At 36.8% G+C, this 21,981-nt stretch overlaps 2 protein-coding genes across 10 annotated transcripts in view; one reads left to right on the forward strand and one right to left on the reverse strand.

The window, feature by feature from the left end:
* Window positions 1-2,160, forward strand: part of Abi3bp (ABI family member 3 binding protein) — a 205,305-nt gene extending 203,145 nt beyond the window's left edge. For all 6 annotated transcript variants that reach the window (XM_052740892.1, XM_052740896.1, XM_052740894.1 and 3 more), the window contains one exon: window positions 300-2,160. In XM_052740892.1, the coding sequence (XP_052596852.1) occupies window positions 300-415 (116 nt within the window). In that variant the 3' untranslated portion in view covers window positions 416-2,160. The remainder of the gene's footprint in view (window positions 1-299) is intronic.
* Window positions 1,795-21,981, reverse strand: part of Tfg (trafficking from ER to golgi regulator) — a 29,111-nt gene continuing 8,924 nt past the window's right edge. Inside the window, exons 4-9 of one of the 4 annotated variants that reach the window (XM_052740902.1) lie at window positions 16,978-17,124; window positions 12,484-12,651; window positions 8,784-8,912; window positions 5,529-5,615; window positions 3,315-3,355; window positions 2,497-2,608 (exon numbers count right to left, since the gene is read on the reverse strand). In XM_052740902.1, the coding sequence (XP_052596862.1) occupies window positions 3,321-3,355; window positions 5,529-5,615; window positions 8,784-8,912; window positions 12,484-12,651; window positions 16,978-17,124 (566 nt within the window). In that variant the 3' untranslated portion in view covers window positions 2,497-2,608; window positions 3,315-3,320. Of the gene's footprint in view, window positions 2,609-3,314; window positions 3,356-5,528; window positions 5,616-8,771; window positions 8,913-12,483; window positions 12,652-16,977; window positions 17,125-21,981 lie in introns of all 4 variants that reach the window. The other 3 variants (XM_052740901.1, XM_052740900.1, XM_052740899.1) reach the window with 3 other exon arrangements.

Here is a 21,981-nt window from a genome sequence, read left to right on the forward strand (position 1 = left end):
TATTTGAGGTTTCCATGGACACAAAAATACAAGCTTCTTAAAGGATGCCTCTACAAGGTACTCGGACATAAGAGGCTGCTGAAACTACTTATAGTACTGACTTGCTAAGACAAACGTCAAGACTTGGAGTCGTGGGGCCATCGCATTTCTGGATAAACATCAGATCCTCTATAACTACTCGTTTTCTAAATTGCTTTCCTTCACTCAAAATAACCTTCAGCCACCGAACAGCCTATATCTAAGAATGGTGTGGCCAAAGATAGGAAAGCGCTACTAAACTCCACTCTTCTTCCTCTTAGGCTATTTCAGAGCCGTTCGCCAGGAACCTGTCCAGTTTGGAGAGATAGGTGGTCATACCCAAATCAATTATGTCCAGTGGTATGAGTGTGGCACCACAATACCTGGAAAATGGTAGACGCAGCAAAGTACTTCTGGTTCATTATCACAAAAAGGAAAGCAAACAGGAATGAATCCGCCGGATATACTGTGGTATCTGTCACACCCATTCAAAGCTGTTTTGTTTACTATGGATCAAAGTTTGCAGTCTAACTGAGAGCAGTACTAGATGTTTATTATTAGAAAAGATTACTGAGAATATTTATCAGGTTTTACAAAGTCATTTTAAGAAAGCAAGATATTAACATTAATAGAATAACATTTTTAGGGAAGCTGGCTCCCTACTCATGATATTTTAAGAGATCATTTGTATATTATTTATCACACTGTTGTAATGTTTTCAGATACTTTTATAACAAAATTAATGCCAAAATCTTTAATATGCTTTATAAAAAGTATTTACTTTATTGATGTGTACGTGTTGTTGGTGAGTTAAATCCATAAATCTCTACTTGGTTTAACTTATTGGATCAAATAATCTTCAGCATATACATGTGAGAAAAAGTGGTTCTAATATTTACATTTATGTAAACTTCAATTTTTTAGCATCAGATGAACGGATTTTGGGTTTAAATAGTTATATATTCATGCTAACTTTTCTGTAAGCTACCAGCAAATTACTGAAAAGAAAAATCTGAATCTGTATCATTTTATTTCAGCCAGAAGCAGCTGATAATCTGATATGTCAAATGATAAATTTTGGTGGTTTTTTTTTTTTCTGTACCCATAATATATATCTAAAAATACTTTCTCAAACTCTTCCTTTAAGCATTTCTTTTAAACGGCTCTATGGTTCTAATTCAAGCTGTATGTAGAGACTGAGTGTGAAGTCAGCATGAAAAGATACTGCATGGTGAGATGCTATTGTTTTATAGGATATATTATATATTTATATGTGAAGGCCATGAATGAATGTATCACAGGTTATTTTTGTGAAACTGTTTGCTCAAGCTGTAACAAAACTGACTCATTTTCATGGGGGGAAAAAAAGGTATTGCTTTCCTTCATATGGGGGAGGGAGCAAGAATATTATTGCCTGTCCTGAAAAAGATGTTTCTGTGTGTATCTTTCAATATGCTTCAGTTTCATCAATGCTACATTTTGTATTTTTCAAGCAAATATAAACTCTGCAATAAAAAGATGTAGGTTTTTAAAAAATGATTTTTAAAATGTTCTTAATAGTTCGCCAATATGTATGTACACCTTTATCTCTGTAAGGAAAATCAGAAAATTAAGGGCTACCAAACCTCTATTGTGTTTACATTCTAAGTCAATCAAGTTTGTTATATGCATTTCTTTCCCTGATTGGAAATCAATTTCATAAATTTTACTTGAAGACCATATACCAATAAGATGACTGTTTTCCTTGTCTGAAATAATTAAATGACAAGACCACTATTGGATTCAATCACCTTTATTAGCCTATCAATGTTACACTTTATACATAATGTTGTCTAGTCATCTTCTCAAAGGACTCTATTTTTAGTACATCATGTTAATAGTAAATAGCCAAGTGTGATGGCTAAACCTTAGCCTAGCTTTTTAAGATCCTCTGGGAACTAGAAAGCCAATCATTTTACACGTAAGAGTAGTGTTCCAAAATAACTAGGAAGCTGCTACAATTTTAAGCAGGGGCAGAAACAATGTTCATTTTGGTCTTTTTGTGTTTATATTCCAGCAAATTATATTTTCAATTAACAGCAACAATGATATCATAAAAAAATGCTCTGCTTTTTAAATTTTTGAACTTCAATACAGTACAAATTGAAACAAAATAGTATTGTAGTCTTTTGGGGGTAATTAGCCATCATTAGTGAGGCTGAACCTCCTTACCGATAACCAGGTCCAGGTTGGGTATAGCCCTGACCAAAAGGAGGACGGTTACGTGCATAAGGGTTAGGCCCACTGGAAGGAGGGGTCATGGTACTTGCAGGAGATGGCGTAAAACCTGGTCTTGCTTGGTAAGCACCAGGTTGGCTTGGAGCTATTCCAGGCTGAGCGCCAGGGGGAACAGTGTAATTAGCAGGTTGAGATGTCTGGGTAGTGTAAGTTTGTGGAGGGTAAGTGCTCGCCTGGTACTGCTGTGGTGGTTGAGCAGGCAGTTGTTGTGGCTGAGCAGAAAAGGCAGTGGCTGGTGCCTGGGAAGTTGGTTGTTGGCCATATCCCTGGAACTGCTGAGGTTGTTGGGGTCCAGTCTGCTGGCTGTAACTAGCTGAAAAAGCAAAATAAATAACATACATGTCTTGGTTCTTTTGGTGAAAGTTTTCCAGAGAATTAGTCTTATTGCTATGGATTAAAAATTTAATAAATGTATTCAAACATTTATGCAGTGAGTCCAGCATAAAATATCTCAAGGCCAAGTAGTTATGAAAATTTTCCGGACAATTTTTAAATCCTATATTCTAAAATTCAAGTTACTATACACATGTCTTTTCATTATAATTGTTTTGAAACTAAATAACCCTTGAGCAAATTCCCATTTGCACATAATTCCTAGAGTAGATGCTCAAATAATAAGCGAAAGAAATATGCTTTCAGGAAGATGAAAATCATAAAAGTAGTCACTAATCGGGTTTGGAGGGAAGTCCTATTTAACAGTACCAAATGAAAACACATTACAGACAACAAATGCTTTAGAAATGAAACAATGCTACAAATACTCTTCATATAAATGAAGTGTTTTAAAGTTTATTTACTATAATATCTAAGAGTAAGTTAAGAATTAAGTACCATTAAATCTTTTATATTTGGTTATCTGATACTTTGCCTTTCAACTCAAATTTTGACTTAGATGGCATAACAAACAAAAAACAGCACATTGTCCCACAAAAGCAACATCTATATTCATTATTTACTAGGATATAATTAAAAATAAAATCTGCTTCACTGAAAACTTTTATCTCTACCATGAAACACACCTGCAGCTACTTGCAATGAAAACTCTCCATTGACTGGAATCCTGTCAGCATTAAATACCAGATACATAAGACAATTATTAAAATATGTACAACCCTGCATTTAGGAAAAAAAAAAAGGATTGAATGAATTTGAGTATATTCTGAACTCACCTTGAACCTGGTTCAAAATTTACTTATGAAAGAAACCTTTATGATATAGTCCATGAACAAAACTGGAAAGGTCAGAGGGGAACTGGCAAACCAGAAGTGTGAGAGATTGGTCAATGTCACTACCACCAGCACCACTAAGAAGTCTCTATGCAGAGAAATTAGTTGACTATTTCCATAGTTCTCAAAATCAAGGAAATAGGACTAGCGGGATCAGAAATACCAGAGGAAATTTGTAAAGTACTACATTTTACTCAGTGAAGACCCTAAAATTTCTAAGAGAAAGCTTAGGCATCAACTATCTAACACATTTTATTCATGGCAGCACCTGAATACTGAACAAAAATAATTTATGGTAAGATCTTAGATGTCATGTAATTTCTCCTTCTATGCAAAGCTTAAAATTGTGTGTGTACGTGTACACCCACCCACGGAGGTCAGAAGAGGGCACAGAACTTGCTGGAATTTCTGGTGGTGGTAAGCTGCCATCAACATGGGTGCTAGAAGAGGAACTGTTATTGTGAAAGACAGCAAGTGCTTTCAACCTTGGGCCAACTCTCCAGCCTCCACAAAAACTTTCAGGTGTAATTTTTTCCTGTAAGTTTTTGGGGAACACCTTTACACTGAAAATGACTACCCCATTTGAAAGGAAACAACAAAACCAACTGTCTTTTCATTCCACAACTGGAATCTAAATTTTTTTTAACTGAACTGGGAAGCACCTGGAGTCTTAATTATTGCTCAGGAGAGGCAACAGCAGTAAGTGGTAACAACGCCGTTTCAGTAGCTGGGCCATCAATCATAATTTTAACATACTTCTCTATTACATCTACTTGTCTCCACTGCTGCACACCCAATGTGAATAACATCAGGTGAAGACCATCACAAACTGCAAGAAATAGCTATTTTTTAAAATCAATAAATAGCTACAATAAAAGATGAAAGTTGAGCCTCTTTTCCTATAAAGGGCCAGATAGTAACTATTTTAGGTGTTGTGGGCCACACTGCTCCCTCACTGCTGCAACTACTCACTCTACTTTGTCAGTATAGTGCCAAAGTACAGCAGTGACACCAAGGACACCCGAGAAACATGTAAGGTTGAAATGTCCTAATAAAGCGTCCTTTACAAACTAGGCAGTAGAAGACTCACACTGTAGCTCTATCTATCTACCTACCTACCTACCTATCTATCTGTCTATCTACCTACCTACCTACCTACCTGTCTATCGTTATACATCTATAACCTGTTGAGCTATACTCTTATACTCTAGTTAATAACACACAATTCTCAAAACAGAACTTTAAGATTTAATTTATAGAAGTTATTTTAATCTTTGACTATATAACAAGGTGGATAGACACTCTGATGTAACTGGAAAAAGTACCTAAATTATAACCAAAGCTATACCAAAGAAATTCATCATATCAAATGCAGACAGTCTTCAGTGGGACAGATGGTAAAACTAAAACAAAATATTCAAAGTCTCTGGAATAGGACCCAACTACAAAAAAGCTCTCCGATGATTTGGACATGCCAGGTGTTAAAACTCTGGGTCAGATGACAACTGTGTCCCCTCACCTGACAGCACAGTCCAAACATCTAAATATTCTTCCTTGCCTGAATTCCATTGTAATCTTTCATTTGTATGTTTTATTTTAGTTTTTTATTAAGTTCACTTCTCCATGTGTGGATAAATTGTTACTATATCTACAAATACTAAGAGTACACTACAATTATAAGTGATACAGATAAAGAAGAAAATCTTATTTTTTTTCTCAATTTGAAGTTATCTAAGAGGTTGGATTTTTAATGTTATTAAAACATTTTTTATACTACAGATTATTGCAGAATCTTCTCTCTACATCATAAATTTGCTCACTGGAAAAATGAAACACTGATTTGATAAAACATGACAATTTAAATGTAAATAAGTATTGCTTCCCCTAACCTCTATTATGACAATGTAAGTATTATAAATCAAGTACTTAGGAGGAATAACTTAAAATTTAGTGAATATAGAAACAGATCAAAAGCTGCAAATTAACTCCCTTTTAACACCTGCTCACCTGAATACTGAATACCGTACTGCTGAGGAGCTTGAGGCTGCTGCGCCCCGTAGCCAGCCTGCTGCTGGTATTGTTGGTACATCTGACCTATGGAAGAAAATACAGACAGAAGAGGAAGGTTTAACTTGGCAGAGAAATATTTTTTAGGGCACCTTTATATTCCCTCCCAATTTAATATACAAGCACATTGAATAGTAATAAACAATATATTTTTTATACTTTAAATGTCTATGAAGACAAGAATGAATAAGAAGGGTGACTGCTCGTTCTGCTATAGATAAACTGCTAAGAATGTTAGCTGGAAGCAAGTATTTATATGATGTTACTCTAGTGGTTATCACTTCATAAACTGCAGAAAATACATTTTTAAAACTCTATGTCATCAGGTAAGTAATCAGAGAAAGGGACAAATACATTGCCCTTTCACATACCCTTATATGTTAGCAATACCTCTCTGATGATCTACAGCACTTTTCTCATTTAAACAAGTTGTTTAGTTTTTAGCATTTATCAAATTATACAGAAGGCACTGATTTTAGAGTAACATTGTCCTTTTATTTTCTTCAGTTATTTTCAACATGGTCACTCACTTTGCAATGTACGATACTGTATTACCTAGTGATGTTGGAGCCACCTTAGTTTTATATAAACATGTTCTTTGGCAGTATTTCTCAACTTGTGGGTTGCAACCCCCAAGGACCATAGGAAAACAAGGATATTTACATTACAATTTATAACAGTAGCAAAATTACAGTTATAAAGCTGCAACAAAAATAATTTATCAGTGGGGGTCACTACAACATGAGGAATTATATTAAATGGTCGCAGCATTAGGAAGGTTGAGAAGCACCGCTCTATAGTGTTTATATTAAGGCCAAAGTTATCTAATGACACATTTCTCAGACAGTACTCCATCAACTGAAATAGAACTATCTTCTCAAGACCTCTTAATTTTATTATTTATTTATTTATTTTTTGAGGCAAGAGTCTCACTATGCAGCCCTGGCTGGCCTGGAACTAACTATGTAAACCAGACCAGGTTGAACTCAAACATAAAAGATTGGCTTGCCTCTAGATTTTCACTTTTCAAACTAAACCTAGGGTCTCACATAAGTTAGGTATATGCTTGGTCACTGAGCCTGAGCCTGAGCCTTCCAACTGAAGAAGATATTAAAATTACAATCAATAATAAAAAATGCTTTTGGAGAAAATATGGTATTTATAGTATCAATAACTTGAAATTCTTAATCTCTTATGAAATTAATGATTTGAAATAAAATTATGTTAACCAATTAAGTCATGCTCTGTTGGTGATTCTGCTCAAAATATAACTGGAACTTGATCTAAATAAACGGCAATGTCTAAAACATATACATTACATATACAAAAGTATTCACTAAAGTAGCTTCATCGCTTATCTTTAGCTATATATTATATTTAACACAACAGCCCAAAGATGTGGCAACTGAGCTACTAAAACAGCAACTAGTCTGAACTGGGACATACTGAATGCTATTTAAAATGTTCCAATCTGTCACATTTCTAACATACAAAAAAAACAAAAACAAACAATCCCTTCCTAAATCAGTGCTTCTATATTGATATATTAGACTTACTTGGCTAATTAAAATTGATGGTACTGTTAAGAAAATGTTCTAATGTATCTAATAACAGACTTTCAATTATATGACTTTAGTATAATTCATAACACTGATCTAGAACTAGACTACTTATTAATCTTTTTGCTTATGACTATACTACATCCTTAAATGTAAGACAAGCAATAGCTGTAGCAAGGCATATAATTAGTACCACTCCAAAGTAAATCCATCAATGGTATTAATCTGCTGCTGCTGGAGAGGGTATGTGGTTGTGAGAGAACACAGGTGGAAGACGATTTTCATTATAAACTTTCATACTCCTAAACTTTTATTGATTTTAAATTTTGGCAATTAAAAAAAAAAACCCTCAAAAGGCAATGTGAAATTCTACTAAGCAAGCATTACATCTCATTCCTGCTCACTGACCTTACTTTTCACTTACTTACAATTCTTCTCAATAATAACCTACACCAGTGCTTCAACGGTTTTTAGTTCACCTGACACACTGTTACACTCTCTGTCCATCCAAACTCTGCATCCTGCTTCTACCTCCCACTTGAACCCATAGCCACTTCAGTTCTAGTCGGTTTTAGTTCTGGCTGTTGTATTTTTGATGCAGAGGAAGAAAAACTAAAGTTGGTGGAGAAAAGACTTAACATCGGATTCTTATACCACCCGCTAGTTCCCAGTGATTCATACTAATTCAATGAAGCATGAAAAGTATCACCATGGGACGAAAGGATTCTAGTCACAGCTCATCTTATGCTAGTTTTAGTCTTAATGTAAATGTTAACTTCAATCAGGCGCTTTAGGTGCTAAGAACTTATTTATTATGATTTATATTATTATTATACACCATTATCACCAACTGACCCTTTGGTACAAATTTTTAGAGCACCACCTAGTGTTTACTTCTTTAAAGTAAAATGTACACTTTTACAGGTCCTAACATGCACAGCAGTTAACAAATAATAATATAATGTCAAGGGGGTACACTAAAGCTCAGTAAGGTACTCAGTCATGTTCTGCAGAACTGTGTTTTTCAACGAGGCTCCTCATTTGCTGATCTGAAATCCTTCAAACATACCAACCAGCCCTTTTAAATACTGAACTTTCAATTTCATGATTAATGAGCTATTTTTGAAACTAATGGTCTAGTCCAATTTTCACATCTTTTTGATCAGTAAAAAAAATATCAAAACCCAGAGATTAAATTACTTACAGAAGATACATAATTTGGAAAGAAAAGAAATTAACTTAAAAATGCACTGCTAACCTAATAAGCAATCAACATTATTTAACTAAAATTATGCTTCATCTCTATTTAAAATCTTTTAAAGTGACAGAAAACATATAGTTTTTGGAGGGGAGAGAATAAAGTCATTTCCCCCTAATCTTTCATTTTGTGATTATATTAACTTTTAACATTTTTTCATCTCTTTTTTTAAATTTTCAATAATCAGAAACATACTCAATATATTATTTGGCTCTATGACACACCAAATCACAACATGTCAATAAATAAAACTATTTTGTTAGACAGTGATATTACCTATGTAAATGGATTGCATTACCAATAACGCCTCAATAAATACTTCTGTACATATCCCTTCCCACACACGGGCTCTGAACATTATTTTACCTTCAATCTGACCTGCTTGTGTCTGAGCTCCTGTATATGGAGGTTGCTGTGGCTGAACTGCTGCTGGGTGCGCTGCTGAGGAGGAAGAAGCAATACTGTCAGGAGTTCCTGAACGATCTTCTGCAGGAGCACTGGGTGGCCCTGGATGGTCATGAAAAGTCAGTTAATTACCCTGTCCAAAGCCTTTCCCTAACAAGCGCAATTAAAAGTACAGGTTAGTAACATTAAAAAGAAAATCGCTATGCAACAACCACATCACCAAAAATACACTAAGCTTATGTACTCTGTATTTTCACAGTTGCTCCACTCTTTATCATCCAAAGTCAAAACTGGAAATCATTCCCTACAATGTGTGAAATGTTAAATTCCTGAGTCCTAACCTCCCATGTCAAAGTCAAAACTCTTATCTACAGTCAACCCAAACCAGTGCTGCCTTCTTAAGCAGGTCTCTGCTGTCTGAAAATTCAATGTAATCATCCTGGTTATATTCAGGGGTGTAAGCATTTTTCACTTGTCTTCTCACATGTTCCTCTTTTAGTTAAACTGATCCACTCCACAGTTTCATAGGGTAGCTTTCTGACCTCTACTAATCACCATTCCTCCACGCTCCGAATAATCTCAACAGTCACATACATAACAACATTCTTTAAAACCTACTTACAATTCTAATATACTGTAGTATTCCCTAGAGAATTTCTCTATGGCTTACTTTTATTATGAGCCATACTGATTTCTACTAGGTATTTCCACACTGGCCCCAGTTTCCTTAAGACTTTAAGAACTTTGGCCATGCTCAGGTTCTTTTCTGCTTCCATAATGTCTAGGACTCTACTTACATCTGTTGTCAATCAAATTCTGCCTGGTTAAGGAACACAGAATCGAGTACAGAAAATCTAGATTCTCTGTACAGCTCTAATACTGTGACAGTAAGTATATTATTCTGAAGAACTACAGATGGCTTACTCCTTTAAGTCATTTTAGCAACACAGAGGAGTGGCTTAAAGAGTTTTTGGAGTTCAATTATTTAGGGGGCATTGCCAGAGCTAACAGTGACTGCTGACTTTGGGCAGGTTACTGAATCAATCTCTGTGCCACACAGCCTTTTCATTATGTAAAAAGCACACTAATTCTGACTTCAAGGTTACTTGGAAGACTTATGAGTTAAAGGGGGCTTATAGCAAAAGCTTCTAAAAGCAATTACCACTTTAAAAGCTTGAATTAAATAATATTATTAACAGGCTTTCCCTGAAAGTAGTCTCCAACTGCTCTAGTGGTATGTCCTCAGAACTTATCATGATTTAAAACTAAAATGTCACCAAAGACCAAGTACTGAGACTGATGGACTTTTGAGAAGTGTCTGAAACAAAAGTGCTTGGACCTCATAACTGGATTATCCCACTGATAAACTGACAGTGGGGTGGGCTATTAGAAGGTAAAAGGGGAATGGGTTCTTGAGAGCAATACTTTAAGAATCTATCTTGTCTCTAGCCCCTTTAACTTGCTCATTTGCTTCCTGACCACCATCAAGTACAAGCCTTCTCTTACACATTCAGCCCCTGGGGTACTGTGCCTCGATTCAGGGCCAAGCTAATGGAGTCAATGGATCATGAACTGAGATTTCTGGGAGAACAAACCAAAATACATCCCTTTCCTCTACATCAGTGGTTTTCAACCTTCCTAATGCTATGATCTTTTAAAACAGTTCCTCAGGCTGTGGTGACTCCAACCATAAAATTATTTCATTGCTACTGTTATGAATTATAATGTAAACATCTGATATGCAGCCCCCAAAGGGGTCATGACCCATGGATTAAGTTATTTTCTCAGGCATTTTATCACTACAAGACAAAGCTGGTATACCACCATTTTAGGCAAATGGTTTGCCCTTTAACAGTCATGTACTAATAAGAATCTACGCTGGGTTATAGTGATGGGAAAGCTGATTACCAGGTTAAAATGTATGACTGACTGGTTTACCACTACTTTACTTGTGTGTACACACACACACACACACACACACACACACACACACTTTCCCTAAATGAATCCTAAACATACTCAGTGCTTGGCTCTTCTTTTCTCTCTTGGATGGAGCTTATGACTGCTGTTCATCCTGTTCTTCTAACACTTCATTCTTTGCACTTCTACATTACTGTGTAGCTATTTCCTCCGCTTACCAGATCACACATGGAGAATTAAAAAAGTACTCTGGTTGTTGTCTATGTGAAGACAACTAAGTGTACAAATCCACATGAAAATGGTCTTCATATAATAGAAATCATAGTCATAATATTCTGGTCTGATATATGACATCCAATTCAAGTTTTAAGGCTGGCTTTTACATAGCGCATTTCCTAACATTTGAAGTAGCTGAAACAGTAGTTCATATTTCAGTCCTTGACATGGTTTTCAGATGTATCATTTGTTTATCTTTTGCCAAGAACAGGTAACATATTCAACTGTCTCCTCAAAATCTAACACAATTCTCTTCAGTGAATAATCCCACAAAAATTTTCAAGAAGATGAAAATGAACAGACCAAATAAATTCTCTATCTTCAACTGCTGAAAATGGCAAAGTAAATGATTGAGGTAAACCCTTCCCCGGGTAGCAAAAATTTGAACAAAGCAGAAGAAAACAATTATTTAAGATAACTACTAGTCAATCAAATCTCACAGAAACCAGAAAAGAGTTTCCCCTAGGAGAAACACAGTGAATTAAGAGTTTCAAGACTTGACTCTGTAGCTTCAATGGCAGAAAACCATCATATTAACAGCTTTATGGTTGGACAAGGAGCTGGAGATGAAGGTGAAATTCCCTGTCACTGAAGGGCTAATTACTTGAAATCATTATAAACTCCGCCCAATCTTTAGCCACTCCTCTGTTTCGGAAATGGAGGTAACTCCAAGCGGGCTGAGGAAGAAACATGAAAAAGAAAGAAAGCAGAATCCACTGCTGGAAAACAAGAGACAAAGCTACTGTCCGCAGGAGTTTATTTAAGTCTGAAAGGGCAATAACAAAGCTCTTAGAAAAAAAAAAAAAAAAAAAAACATCAAAAATCACAAGTCAGAAAGATACACTAATGAAAATGCCCACCTACAATGAAGAACTGCAAGGCAGATAGAAACAAGAAAATCTGACACATATTATAAAACAGGAAAGCAGCCAATAAAAACATGAAGCATTCAGCAATGATGTGTGATAAGGATCCCCAAAGAAAAACAGGAATAATGCTGGCAAAATGATAACCAAAAACTAAGAAGAAAGAATAAATCACAATACAAGGGCTGCTTTAAAGCTAAAACTTATTTGCATACAAGCAATTAACCAGAAATCTGTTTAATTTTAATTTCCTAAGATCAGAAGAGATAGCAATTTAAAATCCAATTTAAGTCCTACAAAACAATCTGTAAAGTTTTTTTTTAATAAAACAGTTGTTTTTTTCTCTCTCTCTCTTTTTTTAAAAAAGAATCTGAAAATACTGCTTTTAATAAAATTTAGCTGAAACAAACAGCAGTCATTCTTTAAGATGGAAAGAGTGCTACAGACTGGAAAGGACAAAGAATCTCTTTGGGGTGCTGAAATCATGCATTTTCCTGTTTTATAGGAACTTAAATGTGTAAAAAGTAACTGGCTGAACCCTAAGACATGGTATTTCTCTGTATCCATGAAAGAGGGGAGATAAGGATAGAGAGAAAAAGGAACTGACCTACCTGAAACCTGGTCATCTGTTAATCCAAATGCTGACATGACATTTTTGTTGATTTCATCTTGGTTTTTCAGAGGATCAAAAGCTGACATACTTGCTGCCATAACCTGAGTAGACTGTTTTCCAGAAGAATCAGAGGCAGCAGGCTTCTCTTCCCTACCATCCACAGTATCTGTAAGAATAAAGGAATAAACAAGTTTATTTCATGTATACTCAAAAAGGCATAAAAAAAAAGACAAGAAAATATACATGTGTATAAATATTGTCAGGAACGTTAGAATAAGAATTTGTGAATACAAAACTATAGAATGTTTTACTTTCTTCATGTGTGTTTATGCTTCAAGAAAAATGGGTAAAAGGAAATACAAGATAAAGAGCAGTTTTCCACAAAGAATTACTGTCTCTCCCCATTCCCCCATTTAGAATTACTAGATTAATCTGAGCACAGAGAATGGTGCCTGCCTATAGTCCTGGCACTCAGGAGGCTAAGACAGGAGGATCAAGAGTTCTAGGTCAGCCTGAGCTACACAGCAAGACTGTCTCAATAGCAAAAGAAAAGAAAAATGAGAAAAGGAGAAAAAAACATTATTTTAAGGCTTCTTTAAAAACACAATTGTTTTACATTTTACTTTTTTTGGAGCCTGAGCTGGCTAGTTTTTATGTCAACTTGACACACACTCTATAGCCATCTGAGAAGAGGGAGCCTCAACTGAGAAATTGCCTCCCTAAGATTGATCTGAACGCAGGTCTGAGGGGCATTTTCTTTAATTAGTGATTGGTGTGGGAGGGCCCAGCCTACTGTGGGTGAGGCCACTCCTGGGCTAGTGGTCCTGAGTTCCATAAGAACGCAGGCTGAGCAAGCCATAAGCAGTAAGTCAGTAAGCCGCACTCTTCCATGGCCTCTTAATCAGCTCCTGCTTCCAGATTCCTGCATGGTTTGAGTATCCTGCCTTGGATTCCATCAATGGGCTATGATTCAGGATATGTAATCCAAATAAATCCTTTCCTCCTCAAGTTGCTTTTAGTTATGGTGTTTCATCACAACAATAACACCAACTTGCACGTGTGTGTGTGTGTGTGTGTGTGTGTGTGTGTGTGTGTGTGTTTTCACTCAGGTGCATATGGAGGTCAGAAGACAATCTCCAGGGACATTTCTCAAGAGCTGTCCAGTTTGCTTTTTGAGATAGGGTCTCTCAATGGCCTGGAATTCATCAAGTAGACTATCTGGTCTCTCCCTGGCTAGCCAGTGAGCCCTAGGCAACTGCCTGTTTCCACCTCTACAGTGCTGGGTTTACAAACACACACCACCATACCAGGAAGGTTTTGTTTGTTTGTTTTTAACACAGGTTCTGGGGACTGAACACAGACAGACACTATACCAAGAACTTTACCAACTGAGCTGTTTTTCCAGCCCATACCCCAGTGACCTGCACATACATATACGATACCCAGGAGAGCCGGGCAGTGGTGGCGCACGTCTTTAATCTCAGCACTCGGGAGGCAGAGCCAGGCAGATTTCTGTGAGTTTGAGGCCAGCCTGGTCTACAGATCAAGATCCAGGACAGGCACTAAAACAACACGGAGAAACCCTGTCTCAAAAATACCAAACCAAACCAATGCCGCCATCCCTGCAAAAAACCCAGATACCCAGGAAACAGAGTAATAAATGTTTTATTTTGCAAAAGAACAGAAATCTTGCCTTAATTTAGGATCTCAACTCTTATGTTTTGTCTATTCCTCTACTATTAACATAAAAACCAAACCAGCCAAAATTCCTTATCATCTATAAAATAACAGTTTTGCTATGTATTTTAAACATGCATTACTTATTAAATTAGTTATTAAAATACTTGTAGAAAAATGTGTTTAGAATGTTCTTCAAATTAATACACAAGGTGACAAAGTATAAATGACACGATCCTGACTTAAGGTAATTCTTGAAAGTGATTTGGGTTCATTAGTGTTAGGTCTACTTTGATACATGCATTTGTACTACGTATGCCCTTGTATCTTAGTCACTGGTCTACTGCTGTGAAGAGACACATCACAACCAAAGTAACTCTTAAAGAAGAAACTGTTTCACTGGGGGCTTGCTTACAGTTTCAGAGGATTAGTCCATGATCTTCAACAGCAGGAAGCAGACAGGCACAGCACTAGAGCAGTAGCTGAGAGCTTTTGAAACCTCAAAGCTCACTCACAGTGACATACTTCCTCCAACAAGGCCATACCTTCTAATCTTTACCAAACAGTTCCACTAACTGGTGACTAAGCATTCAAGTACATGAGCCCAGGGGGCCCTTCTCATTCAAACCAGAATAACCTGAATTTCATAAATTAAGAAACAATATGGTAACAAAAGCAAAGTTTCAAAAAAGCAATACTCCTAACCATTTACTCAATTAATAAAAATTATCATTTTTTGTTATCAAGCAAGCAACTTGATAATACTGTAAATGGATACAAAGCTTACCTAAAGTTAAGATCTTTTCAACTGCATGGAATCACTATCTCATCTTCCTCACCAATTTCCTTCCTCTAATCCCAAGAGCACTCCACACTAACCTCACAAATGAATCCCCTTCATGCTACTACTGCCTCTACTGATCTAGGCTTCTAAAATAAACCAAGCCCTCAGGAAATACTATATAAGAGTTCTAGTCCTTAAAGAGGAATGAGGGCCACTTAGGCAACTGCTGCATAGTAATGGCTATGTTGGTTGAATTTTGGTCTGTCCCTCGTAATCTTTGACATGGTTATGTAATGTAAACATGCATTAATTCTTCTGGGAGAATGGTCTAGAAAGTTCTCATTTCATCCTTGATGTAAAATGGGATTTTAGTTTAGAAAGGCAAAGTTCACGACTGGAGAGACAGCTCCAAAAGCAGTACTCGTTTTATATTGAAGAGGACCTGAGTTTGCAAACCCCAGAATCCAAGTAACAAGCTGGCTAGGTAGTACCATCCTGTAATCCCAGCACTGGCAAGCCAGGAGGCAGCAACAAGCAGATTCCTGCAAGTTCACTGGCCAGCTAGACTAGCCCACTTGGTGAAGTTCCAGGCCAATCAGAGATCCTGTCATAAAGCAGCAGGTGGAAGATCCTTGGAGGACAGCCAAGGTTGTCTTCTGACCTCCAAATGCACATGCACACATATGCGGCAAAAAAACAAACCAACCAACAAACAAACAAGGGCAAGGTTCAGAAGAAGTAAACTGCTTTACTCTGAAACATAGAAGCCTTCATCATAAAAGTGTCCAAGATCACAAAGTATTTTAGTAAATTTCATCATATTTTGAAATAAGGGTGAGATTCGAAATTTCTATTTCATCAGCAAATATTTATTGAGCATTTACCAACAACACAATTCCAAATGGCTAAAAAAAGACAAGAAGGAAATTATAGAAAAATGGTTTTATTTAAAATATAACCAAATTTTTAAAAGTAAATCAATCAAGGGACTGGGTCTATAACTCAGTAGTATGTGTAAGACCCTGGATCTGCTCTTCAAAGGAAGAAGAGATGAGGACACAGAGAAGCATGAAGAAATGAAGGAAAATGGGGAGGAGGATGAAGAGAGAAAAGCAAACTTCCAAAATTATCTAGGGGCAAAATACAATACCCCAGTCTAAGGGTTTCAAAAGATTAGACAATGCCACCTTTCCAAAGATTCTCTGTATGACCTTACATATAGCTAGCCTGGATCGCTAAAAAGTTGCCACTTTGTATTTTAAACATTTAAAAATTAAGAGCAGTCATTTACAAAACCATTTTAACTGAAATAGTTAAGAAACAAAAGTTGAAGAAAATAGTTGGTTTTTAAAATAAATTCTTTAAATCTGTAAAAACAGTTCTAATTTCAGGCCATATTTTAAAATACATTTTGGTGCCGAAACTACATCAGCTCCAAATATGTCAATAAGCCTTAAATTCTCTTTACTATTTATAATAAACATAAAAGTGTATTGTAAGCCGGGCGGTGGTGGCGCACGCCTTTAATCCCAGCACTCGGGAGGCAGAGCCAGGCGGATCTCTGTGAGTTCGAGGCCAGCCTGGGCTACAAAGCGAGTCGCCAGGAAAGGCGCAAAGCTACACAGAGAAACCCTGTCTCGAAAAACCAAAAAAAAAAAAAAAAAAAAAAGTGTATTGTAATAGTACATGCCACCAGTAAAAATTTAAAGTACTAATCTAAAATTATTTTGCACCAGAAACTTAGTTTTTACTACATAAAATCATTTGCATTCCTAAGATTCATTAGTTCTCACACTGATAACAGCTCATGAATCAAAGGGTTTGAAAACTGACCTACTGCATAAACTCTGGAGTTTGAGACTAACTGTAAAGAACTCACCACAACAGCACTGCTGACCTATGCTCTCACCTGTGCATTTATTTATTATTGTTCATCACACGCTCACACGCACGCACGCACGCACGCGCTCCCTCTCTCCACAAAAGTGGTGGAAGAATTCATTAGAATAGAATAAAATAAATTCAGTTTACCGTTTTCAGGAATACTGGTAGAAGGTCCTGGTTCTCCAGGCGGCTCTAAGCTATCCAATAAGCGATTCACTTTATTTCGAAGTTCTATCAGTTCTCGACGAAGATATTTCACCTGACTTGATTCAAGGGGTCTTGGTTGGCCATTAACTAAAACAGAATCATTAATTTGCTTCAATTTAGGAGATGAAATTAGAATAAGTATGCTACTAAAATAACACACACTGAAGAAAAATAAGCAGCAGAAATCAGAAGTAGTTTTACTTTCATTCGTTTATTTTAACTTGTCTGTGTACATGGAGTATGAATGCGAGGCTGAGTATTTTCCTCTATGGCTTTTAACCTTACTTTTGGAGACAGGTCTCTCACTACATCTGCTTCTCACCAGCTACTAGATTGGGCTGGCCAGCAATGTCTCTTCCTACCCCAGTACTGGAATTACAGACATGTCACCATGCCCAACTTTTTACCTCAGTGTCTGTGGATCGGAACTCAGGTCCTCGGGGTTGTACAGCAAGAACCTTACCCACTGAGCCATCTCCCTAGCCCCTAAAAGTATTTTTAGAATGTTAAAAATTCAAAGTATTAAAAGTGGTGGCGCACGCCTTTAACCCCAGCACTCGGGAGGCAGAGCCAGGCGGATCTCTGTGAGTTCGAGGCCAGCCTGGGCTACCAAGTGAGTTCCAGGAGAGGCGCAAAGCTACACAGAGAAACTCTGTCTCGAAAAACCAAAAAAAAAAAAAAAAAAAAAAAAAAAAAAAAATATATATATATATATATATATATATATACACACACTTTTAAAAGGTAACAAAAAAGATACAAGACATGCAGTTGATGTCGCCATTTTAAATAATTCCTTTTCTCCCTTTCTTTCTTTCTTTCTTTTTTTGAGACAGAGTCTCACTAAGCCCTGGCTAGCCTGGAACTTTGTTGCTATGTTGACTAGGCTGACCTCAAACTCAGAGATCTGTCTGCTTCTGCCTCTCAGGTAATGGGATGAAGGGCCATGTCCCGACACCAGGCCTTTGGGTAATTCCCCTCCCCTCCCCACCCCATCCCATCCCATCCCACCCCACCCCACCCCACCCCACCCCGCCCCCAAGGAAAAGACAATTTGCTTATAGCTTACTTTCTAGAAGCAGAAACACTGTCATCAGTCTTGATACTAGCAAAAATGTTTACTACAAGAATTATAAGCCGGGCGGTGGTGGCGCACGCCTTTAATCCCAGCACTTGGGAGGCAGAGGCAGGTGATCTCTGTGAGTTCGAGGCCAGCCTGGGCTACAGAGTGAGTTCCAGGAAAGGCGCAAAGCTACACAGAGAAACCCTGTCTCGAAAAACCAAAAAACAAACAAACAAACAAAAAAACTATAATAAAATACACCAACACCGTAGAAAGCTCCATTTTCGTGAAAATTACCAAACTGAAGTTATTTTAATAGAAAATTGGATGTAGAGACAGGTGGAATCTTGGAGTTCTAGACCAGCATGGTTTACACAGGACTCTCAGGCCAGTCAAGCCTACATATTGAGACTTTGTCTCAAAAACAACAAAAGTAATCCATTAACTAATTATGCAGAGCTTATGAATCAACACTGTCCTACAAATCCACGGCTTCTACAGGCACTAGGGAAAGCCACAGTCATTACTTAACAATCAGCAGGGCTTTTTTTTTTTTTTTTTTTTTTTAAGGAAGACACATTATCTTATTTAATTACTCATTCTCTCAAAATAGTGTCACAGCTTAGAAAACACAAACGAAATTGTATTGCTTCCTCACTTCTAGATGTCCAAGATTCAGCCTCTTACCAGGTATTTTCAAATTTTGTCTACAACCAAATTTGAGTGTATCTATTTGAACTACCAGTTTCTGAGAAAATAGAGTTCTCCCATGACTGTGATTCTGTTCAAGTTTCCCTGAGGCTCATAGGTGATCCTCCTGCCACAGACTCCCAAGTCTTAGGATTATAAAATGATTGTTAATCAAGTTTCTATATAGTATATTCTTTCTTTTTAAATTATTTTTTCAGTTTTATAGTTTATTTTAATTTTACAGATCAGCCACGGATTTCCCTGTCCTCCCTTCTCCCTCCCCCCTCCACCTCCCCCAATCCACCCCCCATTCCCATCTCCTCCAGGGCAAGGACATAGTGTATTCTTTTAAGAACCGACTTTGTGTTTTGTCTAGTATACATGAGCATGCGCACACAGACACACACACCCACACTTTTTTGTCTAGTATACATGAGCATGCATGCATACACACACACACACACTTTTTTGTCTAGTATACATGAGCATGCATGCGCGCGCACACACACACACACACACACACACACACACACACACACACACACAATTTTTAACCAGTTAACTTTCAAACTTCATATAATAATCTTTGAATATATCTCCTAGGATAGACATTTAATTAATTGAATTTTTAAATTGTTTATGTTCAACTCCAGTAAGAAACTGCTTTTGTGTATGTGTGCATGCAGGCCAGAAGTTAACTATGCTGTCTTCTACCACTTGCTCTTAACTTTAGTTATTTTTAGAACAGGTCTCTTACCAAAATTGAGGTTTACCCTTTGGGTTAGACTTGTTTGCTAGAGTCCCTGAGATCTGCCTCTCTCTACCCACTTAGTGCTGGAGTTACCACTATATCTGGCTTTTATGTGGGTGCTGGGGATCCAAACTGGGGTCCCCATGCTTACATGGAAAGCATTTTACCCACTGAGCTATCTCTGCAGGCCCCGACAGTGCTTCTAACTGGTGTATGTGGTCAGTTTACATGTATTTTGTGTATTATTTATTTTTCTGTACCCCTCTTTCTCCTCACCTTCTAGCATGCCAAGTAGGTACACTTTATTTCCTTATGTCCCATCTACTAAGTATTTCCATACTTTAATAATCATTCTTACAATTCATGCATACTTCAGTAAAAAGTTCTAACGTTACTAACAAATTTCTTCCCAAACGAGTCCTTACAATTTTTTATTCTTATATGTTACTTTACATAAATTACTGCTCATTATTTCTGTCCTACTTGTTTTCCTGTTCCTAGATTTTTTTTTTAAGCTCAATGTTCATTTCAAGTTGAAGATTTTGCACATGTTTCACTCTCTTGCTGAAGACTAACATTAAAAATTCTAACAAGGATCCATTGGTTTAGGTAATCTCTTTGAAAATGTTTTCACTACCACTTTTTACTGGAGATTAGTAGACTATAAGATTTCTTTTTCTTAATCAGATGAAACGTGATTTCTATTTACCAGCTTTTATTACTAAATGAAAGAAGTATACAAACTGTCTAATTGTTTCACCAGTGATCAATCTTATTCTTTCTGGCCACTTGTATTAAGATAATGACTTTGTCTTACGTACTTTCCAGTTTCGTGGTAATACACCTAGATAGGATTTTTATTTTTTCTTCCTCAAGACTTACCACGACTCCTGAATCTAAAGCTTCATTTATTTTATATAATCTTGAAAACTCCCTTAGCAATGTTTTAATATATTTACACTCCATTTTACCCTGGAAATTCTTAATATTTCATTCTCATCATCTCCTAGTCTCTGAGTCTGTAGGGTTATATTGTATGTACACTTCATTCTTTCAATTTTATTTTTCATTTCTAAAAACTTACCAAGCCCTTTTTAAAATTTAATACTTTTGCATAGTGCCCTATGCTTATACTATTATTCCTTCTTTGAAGTTCTTATAATTTTTGACACACATTTTGGAGACTATCAATTCTGCAACCAGCTACGCCCACTCCTTCTTGCTTACATGGACAACGTTGTGTATCTTATGGATTGGATCACCAGTAGGAGTCTGTAAGAAACCACTATGACTTGGATTGAGATCCAAATTTTTTTATCTTTCTTATACTTTTTTCTGTTTTATGCTATGAAGACTCAAAACTACACAGAAACTTTAAACAAAGTCCATCTAAGGACCATGGTAATAAATTCTGAATGAACTATTCCCAAACCTCCAAGATCCCAGTGTACCCTTGATCTTTCCTGTATCAAGGGCAAGAGTTTTTTCTACAATATTCTTTTTTTTGAAAACAGAGACTACTGAAAGATCTAGGATCCTGGACTTACACTGCCACAGAGACATGAAATGGTAGTTCTTACATAATGCAAAGTAAAAGCTTCACCACAGCCACCAAGAATACTCCGGTTTTCAGTTTGTTATTCAAGTCTTTCTCAGTCTGTCTCTTGCAGTCTCTCCCTCTCTCTCTTTGCCTGCCCCAGCCCTAGTTGCACCTATTTTCTTCTCTTTATTTTATGTATGTGTGTCTGTATGCTACCTGTATGCCTTCTGGTACCTGCGCAGACCATGTTGGATCCCCCAGAGCTGGAATTACTGGTGACTGTGAGCTGCCCAACATGAGTGCTAGGTCTTCTAGAAGAGCAGCAAGCTCCCTTAACTGCTGAGCCAACAATTCAGACCCACATCTGTTTTTATTTTGGTATGGTTCTGTTTCCTAGGCAAGATGAATAACATGCACGCACGCGCGCACGCGCGCGCGCGCGCACACACACATACACAGGGATGGGGGTGGGAGTGGGGACACGCACACATACCCCTTTGGAAAGAAGGAAGAGCTCAGAGTATCTAGTCTTCCTTACCTCTGGTCAAGAGACATTGTAAAAAGGTATCCTCTATTAAAACCTTTAAACAATTTTTGTTAACATTAAAAAAGGACAGAAAACAAACAAACAACATCAACAAAAAAAAAACACCCTGATTCACATTTGCCTTTCCTGAATGGAGAAAAAATACGTAAAATTAAATCAACAGAATTTGGTTGCATTTCCTAAAACACTAAGGTTCAGAATAATATAATTTCCAAAAAATTAAACAAAAGGAAAAAAAAGTAAAGTAAATATTTTAGTTCTTATTTTTCACATAATCACAATTAAGCTACTACTTTAACTCTGCAATTATTTCTATTACACCCTATAAGCATTCTACCTGGCAATCTATTAGA

The sequence above is a fragment of the Peromyscus californicus genome, unplaced genomic scaffold (genome assembly GCF_007827085.1).
Source record: "Peromyscus californicus insignis strain IS unplaced genomic scaffold, ASM782708v3 Scaffold_16__1_contigs__length_79575227, whole genome shotgun sequence".
Classification (NCBI taxonomy): Eukaryota; Metazoa; Chordata; class Mammalia; order Rodentia; family Cricetidae; genus Peromyscus; species Peromyscus californicus.